This window comes from Eubalaena glacialis, chromosome 18 (assembly GCF_028564815.1).
Source record: "Eubalaena glacialis isolate mEubGla1 chromosome 18, mEubGla1.1.hap2.+ XY, whole genome shotgun sequence".
NCBI lineage: Eukaryota > Metazoa > Chordata > Mammalia > Artiodactyla > Balaenidae > Eubalaena > Eubalaena glacialis.
Window position 1 is genome coordinate 10,194,416 of NC_083733.1, and position 16,688 is coordinate 10,211,103.

General features: G+C 44.7%; 1 protein-coding gene across 1 annotated transcript in view; it reads right to left on the bottom strand.

Annotated features, from left to right (window-relative positions):
• Positions 1-3,810: 3,810 nt before the first annotated feature.
• Positions 3,811-16,688, bottom strand: part of VAT1L (vesicle amine transport 1 like) — a 157,715-nt gene continuing 144,837 nt past the window's right edge. The window contains exons 8-9 of the mRNA XM_061172851.1: positions 8,283-8,366; positions 3,811-6,361 (exon numbers count right to left, since the gene is read on the bottom strand). Of these exons, the coding sequence (XP_061028834.1) occupies positions 6,263-6,361; positions 8,283-8,366 (183 nt within the window). The 3' untranslated portion in view covers positions 3,811-6,262. The remainder of the gene's footprint in view (positions 6,362-8,282; positions 8,367-16,688) is intronic.

The window sequence follows — 16,688 nt, forward strand, 5'->3', positions numbered from 1 at the left end:
GAGAGGTGTTCTTTTTCTCCCACTCATGCCAGTTTAGTGGCCACTTGACCAGTTAGACTACGGATGGGCTTTGGGGGACTAGCTAAAGAACCGTGATTCCAACATGCCCCATGCATCTGATCTGCCTCCCCAAACTGGACCAAGTAAAATAATGATGTTCATTTGGGGGAGATTTCCCATGGTCTCCTCTTACTTGAGCACGTTCTCCAGTTATCCCTGGATTAATCCCTTTGCTTTTAGTACAAAATCCAAAACCTTTGAAGGGGTATTAGTAGATTTCTATAATCCAGTCTTATTAATCTTTTGTCTCTTCTCTTGATGCATGCAACAGCTAAATGGACCATTCCATGAACCTACCCTGCACTTTCCCTCTAATGGGCCTAAAGATAGTTTCTTCTCCCAGACCACTTTCTTCCCCTGCTCCTGATGGACATTGTTCATCAAATACAGCACTGTTTACCACTCAGCCCACACCAGCTCTCAGTACCAAGGCAGGCTCTACAGATAAATTGCCGTTTGCATGCAAGATAAAACTTACTGTTGTTACATCCTTCAGTGGTAAACTCCTGAATCGCTGGAAGAGACTATGTATTTATTTCTAAAACACTGAAACTATTGTGTTGAGAACACGCTAGGTATTTGATTAGTGTTTGATGTGAATGAAAAACCGTGTTTTGAAAGCATCTGCCATCTGAATTCTAGACTGGAACTTGTGGGTCATGGTTTCAATCTGGTTACACACTTTCACATTTGATTTTCATAATGATTCTAGGACATAGACAATATGATCCTCCCCATTTCAGTATGGGAAAGCTCAAATGCCAAGCAATTTGCCCAAATTTGATTCCCAGTTTGCAAGACTCCAGAGTTTGTGCTCTCAGTCTCTGCACACGTGGGTGCATATGCCCGTGGTATGTTGGGGTTTCACTCACCCCTGTCTGAGTCGCTCCCGTGTTTGGGTGTTTGGGAGCCAATTTGAATAACCCATAGGACATGTTTCCCAGCATTTTTGCTTGGCTGGTAATGGGAACTCTGCTCCTTCTGCTCAAGGCAGAGAATGCAAAAACATTTATGTCTTAGACAGTTTAGGCTGCTCTAACAAAGTATCATAGACTGGGTGGCTTATAAACCACAAAACATTATTTCCCAGTCTGGAGGCAGGAATTCCGAGATCAGAGTGCCAGCGCGGTCAAGTTCTTGAGAGAGCCTCTTCTGGGTGGCAGACTGCCAATATCCTTTTATCCACACAGGAGAGAGAGAGAGAGAAGCAAGCTGTCTCTCATAACCTTATAAGGGCACTAATCCCATTCATGAGGGTGCCACCCTCATGACTTCACCTAATCCTGATTACCTCCCAAAGGCCCACCTTCTAATGCCTTCATGTGGGGGTGGGGGAGGGTTTCAGCCTATGAATTTTGGAGGGACACATTTAGTCCATAACAACTTATTTCTTTTCCCACAAGCAAACCTGGAAGTGAAATATTGAGGTCTGTATATTATCTGTTTTGTTTTGTTTTGTTTTAAAAGGAAGCTACTAAGTATTTCCTAAGCATCCCATTTTCCCAGCCCTGGCAAACAGGAGTAAGGAAAGGAAGCTAATGTTTATCGTGCTCACTAGGTACCAGGCACTATGCTGTGTGCTTTCATTCTCATGAACAACACCCACTCAGCTTAAAAGACTGCACTCAGGCATCTCCTCCTCCATGAACACTTTTCTGGACATCATCTTCCATCACAGAGTTGGCCCCTCCCTACTTTGCACCCCACTCTGCCCCCTAACATTGCCTCTCTGAATCCTTGTTACATATCTTGGTTTCCATTTCTGCCCTTCCTCTAGACCTGCCGTACAAGATGGAAGAGCATCAGGGAATCAACATGCTTGTTAGGAGTCACTTTCATCCAATGATGCTTGGAACTTAATGGAGAAATACACCTTCCTCACCAAGTGGGACAGCTCCATGGTCTCCCACAGTGGTCACCTACTCACCAACACATGCTGAAGTGGCTTCTTCCCTTCCTGTTTTACGTTCCCTCTCCCCAGTCCGTGCTTCTTGGGATCACCTCCCAGTACTGCTGACTTTCAAATCCTTGTTTCAGTGTCTGATTCTGGAGGACCCAAACCGGGGCAAAGGAATCAAGGAACTTGACGTCTATCTCTGCACCCCCTTTAGGCTCATCTTATATCCCTCCTCCCACTGAACCCTACATTTACTCTTTGTAATCACCTGCCACACCCACAAGCTTTCATGTCACACCATTGCACATCCTTGTTCCCTCCCGTGGAAATCCAAGATTATTCATTTGGCATTCAAAGACCTCCATGCCCAGTTGGGACTTCCCATCATGCCTTTCTCCAGCTCCACTCCACTTCCACGTGAGTGTATTTCACCTACTATTCTACTCTCCTTTCTTCCTATACGCCCTTCAATGTTCCCACCTCCTTGCTTTCACACTAATGTTTCCTTCTGCCCCAAATGGCTTTTGAAAGGTTTACCTCCATTTCTGCTCTAACTTCACCCACATGGCTGAAAAGAATTTTGTTCTCAACTGCAAGACCTCTTCCCCACTCTCAGAGTTATAAGGGAAGATGTGGATTTTAGTTTAGATTCCAGTTTTTCTTGCTGGACTGTGTTTACATGTGACAGCACACCACCACTGGCTATGTGAGGCCATGAGCCTTATGTGGAGTACATGAACATTAAATGAGAACATAATGAGAAAATCCTTTGCATAGTGATCTTGTAAGAATTTCACTGACAAGGTGACTAACCGTTCTACCTTGTAAATTCAGGTTTATGTATGTGGTGTTTTATTGACATGGGACCTAGCTCTAATTTTTTTGGCTTCCTGCTGAGAAATATAGTAAATACAGCCAAACCTCCCTAATCATGAATTCCTCCTTCATGAAATCTTTGCCCTTGGAGATTCACTTTTGTGCATCTCTTTGATAACCTTGAGGATGTTGGATCATGAAAATGAAAATGGTTGAGGTGTGTGAGTTTTGAAATCAGCACTTCACTGAACACTTGGATCGAGGGCCAGACAAAAAAATGCTTCTTGATGTGCATATTATTTGCTACAAAGCAAAACAAATGGATAAACATATCCTTGAAATCAGAGGAAAGAGAATCCCTGAACAGTTTCTAGTGAGAAGGGATGGTAATTGAAATGCATTGTATTTTACCCTTATTTAAGCCAAGAAGCATGGTGGGGCGGTTAAGAGCATGGATTCTACCTTGGCTCCAGATCCTGGCTCCATCACTTCCTAGCTGTGTGGTCTTAGTGCAGAACCTCAGTCTTCAGTTTTGTCACCTATAAGGTGGGCGTAATGGTAAACCCCACCTCTCAGGGCTGTTGGGAGGGTAAGAGAGTATACATATATATATATATATACACACACACACACACACATATATATATACACACACACACATATATATATAATATATATATACACATATATATCTTTTAATAGCATATAGTAGGTATCATAAATACTATTATAATTATTGTTATTCTTGTTATCATTACTATTATTACATGATGCCTTTAATAGTTCTTTTATTTAGTGGTGTCTTATTTTCTTGCCTGAGGGAAGCTGAATGTATTTTTAAAGGCTTATTTCATCATGACTCCTGTTTTCTGTATATAGCCTTTAGTTTCTCATCTGAAGATTCTTCTATGACATGTTTTTTATATTTTCTTTTTCATTCACCCATGCCTTGTGTTTTAATAGTGGGGCCGTTTTTGCAACAGCTATGTATGTGGAGTAACACATGCCAGGCGAGGTTATGCTATGCTGAATACTTTATTTATATTTTTTTATGTAAACATAATTTGCTTTGTAGGCACAATATAACAGAAGCTCTAAAGCCACAAACACATTAGACAATGTTTCAGTTCCCTCCCATCAAACGTAAATTACTGAGAAGCCTTCACAGTTCCTTTAAGGCAACCTGAGACGTTCTGTACACTTCCTTCAGAAAAACAGTCAAGTGACAGCAAAGAAGATGCTTCGAACGAGAGTGTGTTAAACAGTTGATTTTGATACTTTAATTTTTTTCCCTATTCTTCATGGCATAAGTTGGTCTTATTGGTCAAACACTAGTTTTCTCTTCTCATTCTGTATCCCAAGGAGACAAAAGGGTTTTCTTTAACTAACCAGCATAATTTGTGATTATTGTCTAAACCTTATAGTTGAAAACACAGATCTGGGGAAGAATGTCTTTTCATGCTAATCCTCTGGACATAACAAAGGCCATTTGGATTCTGAATGGAGAGTTCGTCTCCCCTGGCAAATAAGAGGCCTGATATGGCCAGTGGGTCTCTGCTCCCCCAGCCCTAAAAAATGCCATCTCTGGCCAGCTCACCAAGAATGTCACTTGGGTGACGGTTCCTCTTAAGACCTCATTGAGGGCTTGGTTATGGGAAAAACATGGACCAATAGCACTGCATTTAGCAAACATATTGGGGGGATACAACCTCTATGTTATCTTTCTAAATGACCCAGAGAAGAGAAGTTGATGTTGGTGTCTTCTTTTGAGATGCTCTCATCCCTTTGCTCATCAGATGGCACCACCCTTTCTCATCTTCATAGCTTACATGTACATTCACAATGAGGAGACACTTCCTTCAGATAAATATTTGGCATAAATAAGTCATCATCACAAGTTTAGGATAGGAAAAAAAGAACATGATTAATGAGGTGACATTTGTTACAAATGGACTTAGGGAATAAAACAGGTAGTTGCTGAAATGCATTCATTGCCATCACTCGGGGGAAGTGTGGGGTGTACCCTAAGGCTCATTGGTGGAGAGGTTGGGCAATGCAGGAGCCCTCGGAAGTCTTCCGGAACGCAGGTGAGTTGGGGTGCTAACCCTGCGGGCTCCTTGTGTCTCCGGTTTGGTCTGTGAGCGATGGAGTCCGCCCTCTGGGCCAACAGGACTGGGAGGAGGTGGGGAGGAGCACCCCCTCCCCGCCCCGTGGAGATACTGAGTCTCTTGTCCTCCCTCCAGAGGAACTATTCACCTCAAGCCGCGTCAAGTGGGGTGGGGCGGGGGGTGGGCTTCTTAGGAGTCTGGGAGCTGGAAAATTAATCAAGGGTGTGCAATCAAGTAATTTGGTACCGGATTTCCAAAAAGCAGGGCCTTGCAAAGAGTCTGCACCATAATTTTATATTTCAGAGGAGAGGAACACATATTTGGCATCAGGTACTAAACATCGACTTTTGTATCGCTAGAGTTTGTGACACGTTGGAACACGCTTTGGCAAGAAGAAAGATACTCATTGATTTTTTTCCCCCCAAATATGGTCTACAAAGGAGATCTTTCTTGGGGGATCCAAGGTAAAGGTTGTTATTCAGTACCAGGAAATGAAAAGAGCAAAATCGGTAATGCCAATGGCAAGTGTGCAAACATAGGCGGGTCTCAGTAATGACTTTGAAATAGTCCCACACCTGGTGAGTTTTCTTAAAATTAAATACATATGGCGGGGAGAGGATTTTGCTCGTGAGATGTGGTTTCAGAGGAGGGATCTCTGTGGCTGGTCCTCATACTGTGGCTGTTGACCCATCTTCTATCCTGAAAAATCCACACCTATTTCCCTATGTGTATGGTTAAGAACTGGTGAAGGAATCAAGCATCAGAGGGTGAGGGGAGGAGGTTGGTTTAACCTTTTGACTGTGAAACACCTGAATGAATGTAAGGAGGTTGCCTCTTCAATGGGAAGTAGGAAAGTGCAACTTGGAGAGATCATAAACTTACAGGCTTGTGAAAACATTTCCTGGCCTACCCTCTTTCTGCCAGCCAGATTGGCAAGTGGTCTTGTCGGAAGCATGGGCAGCTGGCAGCAAAAAGTGTCATTGGCCTGAAGAATTCTAGGACAGTGCTCTGTGATAACACCTTTCAATCCAAACTTGTCTTTGCCCATGTCTGGTCTCTTAAGCAATGGACCTGTGGGCTTGTATCAATTTGCAAGGCTGTTCTAGAACTGTCGAGAAGGACCCAAAGATGGATGGTTTTGAAACAGGGGAGTGGGGAGAGTGTAACACGCAGATGGGGGAAGGACGTAATACTGCATGGAATGGGATTGGCACTTAATTTCAAAAACAACAGTGATCAACAGCTTTTTAGCTCAGCTGACAGCAGACAAACACAACACACACTGGACTACAGCATTTGTTCACTGGGGCACAGAAGGGTTTTCTCAGCCGGCTCCTCTTTCTCCAGAGCATCCCTCACGTCCTCCTGCCTGGGTCCTGGGCTACTGGATGAAGGGCATCCTCTCCTTGTTCTCACCGTCACCCTCGTGGTCCTCCTCCTCTTCGCCCGCCTCACTGGTCTCTGTGCTGTCATTGGCCATCTGTAATTCAACAGAGGACTTTTTAGAGGGTTCTGCAGTCTGTCTCCTGCCTTCTTCGAGCATCTGATGAAGTCCCTTGGGAAAGATTTCTCTGAGGGCTGAACGCTAGGGTCACCTGATTCCTCAGGAAGGCAGTGTGGTACCAGGTGACTCGTGTTGGGCGCCCTAAGAGGCAGACTCTGACAAAGCATTTGACTGCAAGTATTTGGAGTTGGGGAGATGATTCCAGGGCTTGGGAGATGATCCCAGGGAGCACAGTGGGTCAGAGTGAGGAAAGGAGACAGAAAAGGCAAGGAAGCTGGCACGGGGTATGTTAATACTTAGGTCCTGCCATGGGCAACTGGGCTCGGTCCTGCTGGGGACCACTGGGGGGCAGTGGGGGACACATGAGCAGGGGAGAAGCCAGGGAGCGCTGATTTTGTGCATAACCCAAGCCTCTGCCATGGCCAGAGGAGGCTGTCAGGCAGAGAGGGGCAGCGGCCAGCAGGAGGACAGCGCCGGCATGCAGGGGAATCATGAGTGCCGGGGGCATGGGTGGGCATTGACGCCGTCCACTGCACCCACCGGCCAGGGTTCAAATCCTGATGCTGTCACTTCCTACGAGCCAGAAGAACACTATTAACAAATGTGGGTTTATCCACTTTGTTGTCTATATTCCCCCGTGGGAACGTCCTTTCTGTGAAGATGTGGACTCTTTCTGGTCCTGTCTATCCATCCATCCATCCATCCATCCATCCATCTGCCATCTGTCTACCTACCCACCTACCTTCTTGTCATCGCTAGTACCTGGCACACTTGTCACCCTCTTTGAGCCTCCATTTCCTCCATCGTTAGGACGAGGATAAACCCACCTGCCTTATAAAGTTGTCATGGGAGCCAAGTGAAACAAAGGGAAATGATGTATTTGAAGCATCTGGCAAATTGCTGAGCACATGACAGATGCTCAGAAACATCCTAGTCCTGTCCATTTACAGCCCCCTTCGTGAACGGTGCCTCAGATTTCTTTTCTTGTTCCTAGACCCTGAGCTAGGTAATTTCCCTTGAATCCCCTGAACCTCTGCTGTCCCCACTTATTCTTACAAACAGGAATCATCTCCTGAATCTCAGCCCCCCCGCCGCCCGTACCACATGGCTAGTCTGGAGCTGGACTTCCCTCTTGGCCACAGCACATGCAGTGCCATCCCTCCACCCGCCTGCCTACTCAATGCCTGCTTTTCCTTTCGTGCTCAGCCCGCTTCCTCAAGGAAGCCTTCCCAGACTTCCCTAATGGGAACAGACCCCCTACTGCGAGCCCTTCTTTGGCCTGGATCCATAGCTGCAGTGTCCCATTTCTATGTAGGGCTTGTTGACCGATGTCCACCTGCCCCACCTCTGGATCTGTGCAGTCTGGTGGCAGTCTGTGTGTCGACCGCCACACTGCAGAGCCCCTCAAGGGACCCTTGCAAGAGTGTCTGGCATGTGAGTGTGACATGCCTCACTCCTGGTGGGTCCCTGCGTGTAAGGGTATTGTCCTGGTAAGAGAAAACAAAAGCCGTGGGACCATCAGGAGGCATTTCGGAGGCAGTTGGCATCATTCTGTTGGATATCTGAATGTGAATTTATTAAATTTTACCAGGAATTCCTCCCACTTGTGCAGCCAAGAGTGAGCAGGTGTAATAGACACGGGTGTGGTCTTGTCCTCTCCTGACTGCCCTCAGATTGCTCTTGAAACGTTTTCACCAAAGCGTTTTCCTTTCTTTATTAGCGTTCATCCCATTTGTGACGAATCCCTCACTTGCACATTCGTTTCATTTCCTCTGGTCTCCCCCCGCCAGCCCCAGCCCAGCAGAGGGCTTCCTGTACTTCCCTCCATCCCCCCTGTGCCTGCACCGGATAAACCTTCTGGTGTTGAACTGAACGGATCCCTCTGCTTTTGACTCACCAGTGGAGTCGGGGTCTTTTCTACATCCAGAATTAACTTGCCGATGTTCCCTCGGTCGTGGATCCGCTGCATGGCCTCCTTCACCTGAGAGACAGGGAGAGAAAGCGCCAGTTAGATGAGATGTCGCTCAGGTGACAAGAGGGCCTGGAAAAGCCAAACCACCTGCTGTCCACCAGGGGGCGCTGCGGTTCAAGTTTAGCAGCTAAACTAGCAATGGTTTCCAAAAGCGCGTGCAGATAAATTCTGGTTGTCACTCACACTCTCTGCTCTTATGCAAGCGACTTGGTTTCCTGAGTCTGAAAAATGAAAGTGATAGCTCCGGAAATAAAAAGATGAACATTTCTTTAAAAAAAAAAAAAAAAGGCTGGGGGGGGAGGGTCCTATATAATTCCAAGAGTTACATGCTGCTGAGGGGCCAGGAACATTAGCTAGAGTAAATTTTGACCAATTAAATTATTTTTCAAGGGTCATTTGTGCCCTGCTTACCTAAATGTTATATAACTCTGATTCGTAGTTTGGCTAAAATGACCCATCACCGAGGCTGAACTACATTCAGGAAAATTCCCATGGTTCCTGGTTATTGAGTGGAAATTTTGTTTCCACCTAAGCAGAGGTTTCCCCAGAACTAGTATTCTCCCCAGTGAAGAGGACCTTCTGTTTCTTTTCAAGTGATGGGAGCTTGTCAGACAAATATCAATACATAGACGCCTCCTGGGACCCTCTGAAAAAAGCAGGTGTGTGATGTAATCTGATGTAGCCTTTGAGCATTTCATTGTGTTGTTGTATGGAAAATGAACTCTAGGGGGTGCTGTGAGGATAAAATAAAATAAGGAAAGGGCAACAGAATGCCAGGGCTTGGCGTGGGTAAGTCCTCCACATCTCTTAGTGAAACCTAAGTGGAAATGCAACATCTCTTGATTTTAAAAAAAAGCGATAGGTCTAGTTGAAATATTTTTCCTTAAGTCTCAGATTTTTAAGTATTTTTGTTCATGCATTCATTCAGTGCACAAATATTCACTACATGTTGCTTATAGGCTAGATGCTATGGTTTATTTTAGGCATATCTTTTATTGCTAGCATATGTTTTCATTTAGTTGTTTTTTTAAAAATAAATATATTTATTTACTTATGGCTGCGTTGGGTCTTTGTTGCTGTGCGTGGGCTTTCTCTAGTTGCGGCGATCAGGGGCTACTCTTCATTGTGGTGCGCGGGCTTCTCACTGTGGTGGCTTCTCTTGTTGCGGAGCATGGGCTCTAGGTGTGCGGGCTTCAGTAGTTGTGGCACATGGGCTTAGCTGCTCCGCGGCATGTAGGATCTTCCCGGACCAGGGTTCGAACCCGTGTCCCTTGCATTGGCAAGCGGATTCTTAACCACTGCACCACCAGGGAAGTCCATTTAGTTTTTTTAAACTATATCTGAAAGTATTTTCTTTTAGTTGGCAGGTTTCTCCCATTCAATTATTGTTATGCAGATAGATTTAGTTGTGTCATCTTTTACAGAGTCAGATTGCTTTTTTTTAATTTATTTTTTATTGAAGTACAGTGGAATTATAGATGCTATGGTTTAAAAAAATTTTTTTTTGAAGTAAGCTAGGGTGTCTACCTTTGAGGAACTCAGTCTGGGGCTGATGGAGCAGTGTTTGCTTATATAAAAACCAAAGCCATTTTCCCATTTGAATAAAAACTTGATGGAGCCATTAAAATGTGCATATTTGAATTGCTTTTCTGGGACTTTATACTAAAGACACAATTCAAATTATGGGGAAGAAACTTACCACACAAAAGATACTCGATTGCTTTCAATGGCAAAACATTGAAGCAACTTATATGTCACAGAATAAGGGAATGGTTAAGTAAACCATGGCTCTGACATTTATCTACTGAATGGAAATGTTTTGTGGCTGTTAAAGTGCTAACTATAAAGAATGTACAGCAGGATTAAATGTCTTTATAATATTGTTAAATGAGAAAATCGAGGTGCATATTTTTATTTACATCCCCATAAAAACATGGGCATTCTAAAATAACTAGAAAGGGATTTGGATATATGATAAAACATTATGTAGGGGGAATGGGTACTTTTTAATTCTAATGTCCAAACATTGTTATCTGGTAACATATTATCAAACTGCTGTTTGATATAACTTAAATGTATCTTTATTTTTTTAATTTTTAAAAATATGTATTTATTATTTGGTTGCGCTGGGTCTTAGTTGCGGCAGGCAGGCTCCTTAATTGCAGCACGTGGGATCCTTAGTTGTGGCATGCGAACTCTTAGTTGCTGCAAGCATGTGGGATCTAGTTCCCCAACCAGGGAATGAACCCAGGCCCCCTGCATTGGGAACGCGGAGTCTTGACGACTGCACCACCAGGGAAGTCCCTAAATGTATCTTTAAATGCAGTCTTTGGATAAGTGAGCATTGGTTAGAATCAACCTCTTTTATAGACTGACAGTGTCATGTGATTGTTGAATTTCCTCACCCTAATACATAATCCAGGAGATTTCTCCTATTTCTGTGATGAACGTTGCTTTCCAAGTGCTTTTGTATTCAGTCTTAACAACAGCTACTATTTACTGAGAATCTTTAAATATCGTGACAGACAGCTTGTAAAACAGCTCCCAACCACCTCCTGGGACTCACAGCCCTGTGTAGTCCCCTCCCCTTAAATGTGAGCTGGACCCAGCTACTTGCTTGTAACCAACCGAATACAGCAAAAGTGACAAAATGTCACTTCCAAGACGAAAAGACAACCCTCAGAATGGGAGAAAATATTTGCAAACGAAGCAACTGACAAAGGATTAATCTCCAAAATATACAAGCAGCTCATGCAGCTCAATATCAAAAAAACAAACAACCCAATCCAAAAATGGGCAGAAGACCTAAATAGACATTTCTCCAAAGAAGATAAACAGATTGCCAACAAACACATGAAAGGATGCTCAATATCACTAATCATTAGAGAAATGCAAATCAAAACTACAGTGAGGGGACTGCCCTGGTGGCGCAGTGGTTAAGAATCCGCCTGCCAGTGCAGGGGACACAGGTTCGAGCCCTGGTCCGGGAAGATCCCACATGCCGCGGAGCAACTAAGCCCGTGCACCACAACTACTGAGCCTGCGCTCTAGAGCCCGCGAGCCACAACTATTGAGCCCACGTGTCACAACTACTGAAGCCCACGCACCAAGAGCCCATGCTTCGCAACAAGAGAAGCCTCCGCAATGAGAAGCCCGCACACCGCAACGAAGAGCAGCCCCCGCTCGCCGCAACTAGAGAAAGCCTGCACACAGCAACGAAGACCCAACGCAGCCAAAAATAAAAATAAATAAATAATTTTTTAAAAAACCCAAACAAAACTAAACTACAATGAGGTATCACCTCACACCGGTCAGAATGGCCATCATCAAAAAATCAGTTTCTTACCAGTTTAAAAAAAAAAAGACTGTGACTTCTGTCTTCCAGACTCTCTCTTTCTCTGACTCTTCTTGCCTTCTTGCTCTTTTTTTTTTCTTTTTTTAAAGTCTGACGTGTTTTTATTTATTTTATTTTTTTAACATCTTTATTGGAGTATAATTACTTTACAATGGTGTGTTAGTTTCTGCTTTATATCAAAGTGAATCAGCTGTACATATACATATATCCCCATATCTCCTCCCTCTTGCGTCTCCCTCACACCCTCCCTATCCCACCCCTCTAGGTGGTCACAAAGCACCAAGCTGATCTCCCTGTGCTATGGTTGCCTTCTTCTTCTGATGACACAAATTGCCATGTTGTGTGCTGCCCTATGGAGAAGCCCACATGGCAAGGAATGGAGGGAGAACTCCAGCCAACAGCCAGTGAGGAACTGACACCGTCAGTTCAAAAGCCTGTGAGGCCCTGGATCCTGCCAACAGCCAACGAGAGAGCTTGGAAGCAGATCCTTACCCAATTGAGCCTTGAAATGAGATCACAGCCTGGGTTGACACCTTGATTGCAGCCTTGGGAAAGACCCTGAGCCAAAGGACCCAGCTAAGCCCTACCCAGATTCCTCACCCACAGAAACTGAAATCATAAGTTGGTTTAAGCCAATAAGTCTTAGGGACAATTTGTCAGGCAGTGATAGATAATTAATACATTGTTACCTTGAATGTATAATTCTTATCTTGCAAGATACATATTATACCCATTTTACAGATAAGTACCTTGGTTCTCAAAGACATAAGCAATTTGTCCAAAGACTACATGACTATTGGCGACAGAAATGTGCTTCAAACTCAGATTTGGCAGACTTCAAAAACCAATGCTTTTTCCCAGTTCTGCCCAGATCATGCGGCTTCCTTTGATTCTCACATAATGGTTTCCCAGAATTCAGTTGTTTATTACCCTGGCAAGTCATTAAGCACCTGGAAATTCCTTGGAGATTAGGAACAGTTTTTAAACTGCTTCTCCAGTAAGGTAGAGCCCAGGGAAACAGAAAAGCTGTTTTCTTACCAGTTAAAGCTGACTATGATGCTAGAAAAAAGTTCCCAGCTGGGCTGTCTGTAATCTGCATATTTTGGGGACATTTCTTTCTGAAAGGGACTGACTCCTTGAAGTTCCTTATATGGGGGTTGGAGAAAGGATTAGGAGTCTGATCCCCAGTCATGCTGTTTGAGTTTACATCCTCTTGGGCTGCTCTCGGGGGTGTGAAGAGTCTTTTATGACAACTCTCAGAGGGAAAGAAACTACCATTTTTTGATCAATTCTTTATGAAGCACAGCGTGAGGCATTTTACATATCTTGCTTCATTTTATCTGCACCTCAAGCCTCTTAGGTGAGTATAGGCATCAGAGTTTCAACAGAGGAGAAACCCAAGGATGAAAAATCGCAGGGATCTGTCGCAGGTCGCCCTCTGAATGGTGTGGGAACCACGTAGGAATTGAGAGAGGGAAAGTTTGCCCTTTTCAGGACTCTGGAAAAGCCCAAGATGGGGCTCTGCTGCCTGCACCCCAAAACTTCCCTCCAATAACGTCATCAAAGGGTAAAGTCTGCAAAGAGAGATTCTGCTCCCAAGTTATCAGTTTATGAACTGAGGCGCCTGGGTAGGTGACAGGGTACAGAAGATGGTGGTGACAGCCTCCAGAAAGCTACTGGTCTCCCTTATGGCTGCCAGGGAGATTTGTCTAAGGCACTCTTCTGCTTAGAACCTCTCCCCATTGCATTCAAGAGAAAAGTCTAGTGGAGGTAGCATTGCCTAATATAGTCGCCACTAGCCGCATGTGGCACTGAGCAGTTGAGCTGTGGCTGGTCCAAACTGTGGTGTGCTGGGAGTGTGAAATACACAGCACACTTCAAAGACAGTCATAATGAAAAAGAATGCAGACTCTCTCCTTGACATTGATTAAATATCGAAACGATAGCATTTTTAATATCCTGGGTTAAAGAAAACTTATAATTAAAATTAATTTCACCTGTTCCTACTTTTCTGCCTGTGGCTACTACAAAATTTAAAACTTTGTGTGTGGCTCACGTTGTAATTCTGCCGGCCAGCCCTGGACTCCGTTTCTGGGATCTGATGTCTGTTGCCCTTTCTGGCTTTGCTGCTTCCTCTTCCCCTTGTCTACCCACCTCACTCCCATCACTGGAGACACATCTGGACTTCTCAGCTTTGTGCCGATGTATAAACCCAGTTCCTTCCCACAGTGCCCTGGTCCTGGAACGAACTCAGATTTGTCTGTTGATTTAGATGTGAACTCTTTTAGGAAGCTGCTCTCACCGCCCACCCCCGCCCCTCACAGTCTGGGCTAAGTGTCCTTTGGGCTCCCTCGGCACCTGGACCAGCTAGTAACGTCACCCTCACCCCCAGCTTAGAACTTGCCCATCAGCCTCTCCTGTACGTTGCTGTCCAATAGAAATATGAAGTGAACCATGGATGAAACTAACATTTCTCTAATTAGTCACAGTAAGAAGTGTAAAAAGAAGCTGAGATTCATTTTAAAAATATGTTTTCTTTAACCAGATCTATCCCAAATATCATTTCAGTATATGCTCAATACAATAAAAAGTATGAATGAAATATTTTATATTCTTTTTTTGGTACTAAGGTTTTGGAATCCGTGATGTATTTTACACTTCGAGCGGGTCTCAATTTAGACCAGCCACACTTCAAATGCTCAGGTCTACCGTATTGGAGAGTGCAGCCATAGATGGCAGGAAAATGGCACCAACCTCAGGGACCCCAGCGCAAAGGCGTGTTTGGCATATGACAGCCTCCGGAATGAATGAATGAATGAACGAGGACGTTGATTTGAGGGGAGAGTGAGACTCACGTGGCTGAGCCATGCCCAGAGGTTTCTGCCAGGTCTGTCCGTGGTCCCAGTGCCCCTGGCCCAGGTAGCTGTATCTTGGTGGCCTGCTTGGTGCTGCCTGGATGGCCCGGTGGAGTCTGTTCGTCATCAGGGTCATGGTCCCCCACACCCGGTCTGAGACGCCAGTGCCAGCTGCGTGGCTGGCCAGGGGCTGGATTTCCCGGGGCTAGGGATTCTGGCCACAGTCAGTCCATCTCTCCTGGAGCTGGTCTCCCATCCAGACAGCGGGAGGAAATTTGAGTCATGTCATTCAAACACTTCAGGAGGCCAAGCTCCTGAGCACAGAGGCCATCTCAGTGTTTTCTGGCACTTCTTGTCCCTGGGAGGCACCTTGATAAACCGTCCCAAGCGGGTGGGGGCAAGAGGCAGTGGGAACGTCCCTGATTCCTAGGCTCTGCTTTGGCTCACTAATGCCATTCCAGCAAGTCACTTCACCTCTTTGCCCCTCATCTTCTTAATAGCTTAAATGATGATAACTCTTCTATCCATCCATTCATTCTGTCTGTCCCTCATCCAACAGTGCCAAAGCCCTTTTCTAGGAGTTGTGTGCGGAGTAATGATTGAAACAGACATACTCTCTCTGCCCTGAGGGAATCACAGTTTCGCTTATTAAATAGGCTAATCATCATAAAGAGTTTCACAGTCTAAAGAATGTGTTCCTGATTTGTTTATTTCGCCCCAATGGACCGCAACCCATCAGAGTTGATCTTGTACCATTGGTTGGTGCTTCAACCAAGTCCAGTAGCATTTAAGTTGGTGTTCAAGCATGACCCCTGGGGAAAATGTGACTGGCTTGGACCATGTTCACAGAGGAACACTAGTTGTGGTCATTCTTATTTCTTTCTGCAGTGGATCTAGGAGAGGTGGTTTTCTGGAAGTCTGGGAAGATGATGGTGAGCAAACACCTGCAAGATCCTCTGCGTTCATGAAACTTATGGTCTTACAGAGACACAGACTTAAACAATCAAAGTGACTCACATGAATGTAAGATTGCCATTGGATAATTCCAAGATGGTGTTATGAGAACATGGATAGGGCAATTGACCTGGTTGGGAAGATCAAGAAAAACTCCTCTAAAGAAGTGATAATTGAGCTGGATTTTAAAGGATGAGTAGAACATAACTAGGAAAAGAAGGGAGAGAGGACCATTTGAAGCAGAGGGAGCTGAATATGAAAGCAGAGACTGCAAAGAGGCTAGAGGGCATGAGGACAGAGAACAAAAGTGAACCTGGGACAAGATGCTGGGAAGGTTGCCTGGGGCCGATGGTACTACATTCCAAAGAGTCTGCAAGGGTGCGGTTGCCCACAGCGGATCCTACAAATCTGCGCTATCCAGTCACCTTCTGAGTGGTCAGTTCCTTCACACTTGAGCAATGAGGGTTAACATTGCTCCGTCTTTGTTTGGGGTTTCATTTAACGTTTCACGATATTCCATTTCCTTTTCAATGGTGTGAAAGGCGTAAATTCATTAGGGTACAAATGATACCACTTAATAACCAAAGCATTTGGCTTGTGCTATGAATAGTAATAAGCCTAGCCATCTAAAAGAGGAAAAAAATTAAGATGGATTATTCCACGGATCACTGTGCCTATTAGATGATAAATTAAAAGCTTTGAAAAAGAAGAAATGAGTAATACTCTAATTAAGAAACACATCTACCAAACTCTTCTCTGGAAGATGACTCATATTAATGACGTCCATCTTTGGGAGAGATTGATGACTGCTTAAAATCCAAAGTGGGTATTGAAAAGTAACACGTTCATTGCAGGTAGACTTGAAATCTGGAATTTGTGTTCTGTCAGGTAGCTGCGAGAGTCTAAGGAGAGTGAGCCCCGAGATTTTGACCTACGTGGAAGAGTGACTGAAAAAATAAAATGTCAGAGACCATGGATTGATCCACTGGGAAGGCAGAGAGAAGATTCAAACACAACTTTTTGGATTAGTTGCAAGTGGGTCTTTGCAGTAATGCAGGGCGTGGAGAAGGGCGGGGCATTTAAGGAGGCGCTCACTCCCAGGGTCATTCGAGTGGTGGTTCAGCACCTGAGAGTGAGCGCCTCCTAAAATTTTGCACCCTAGTCATC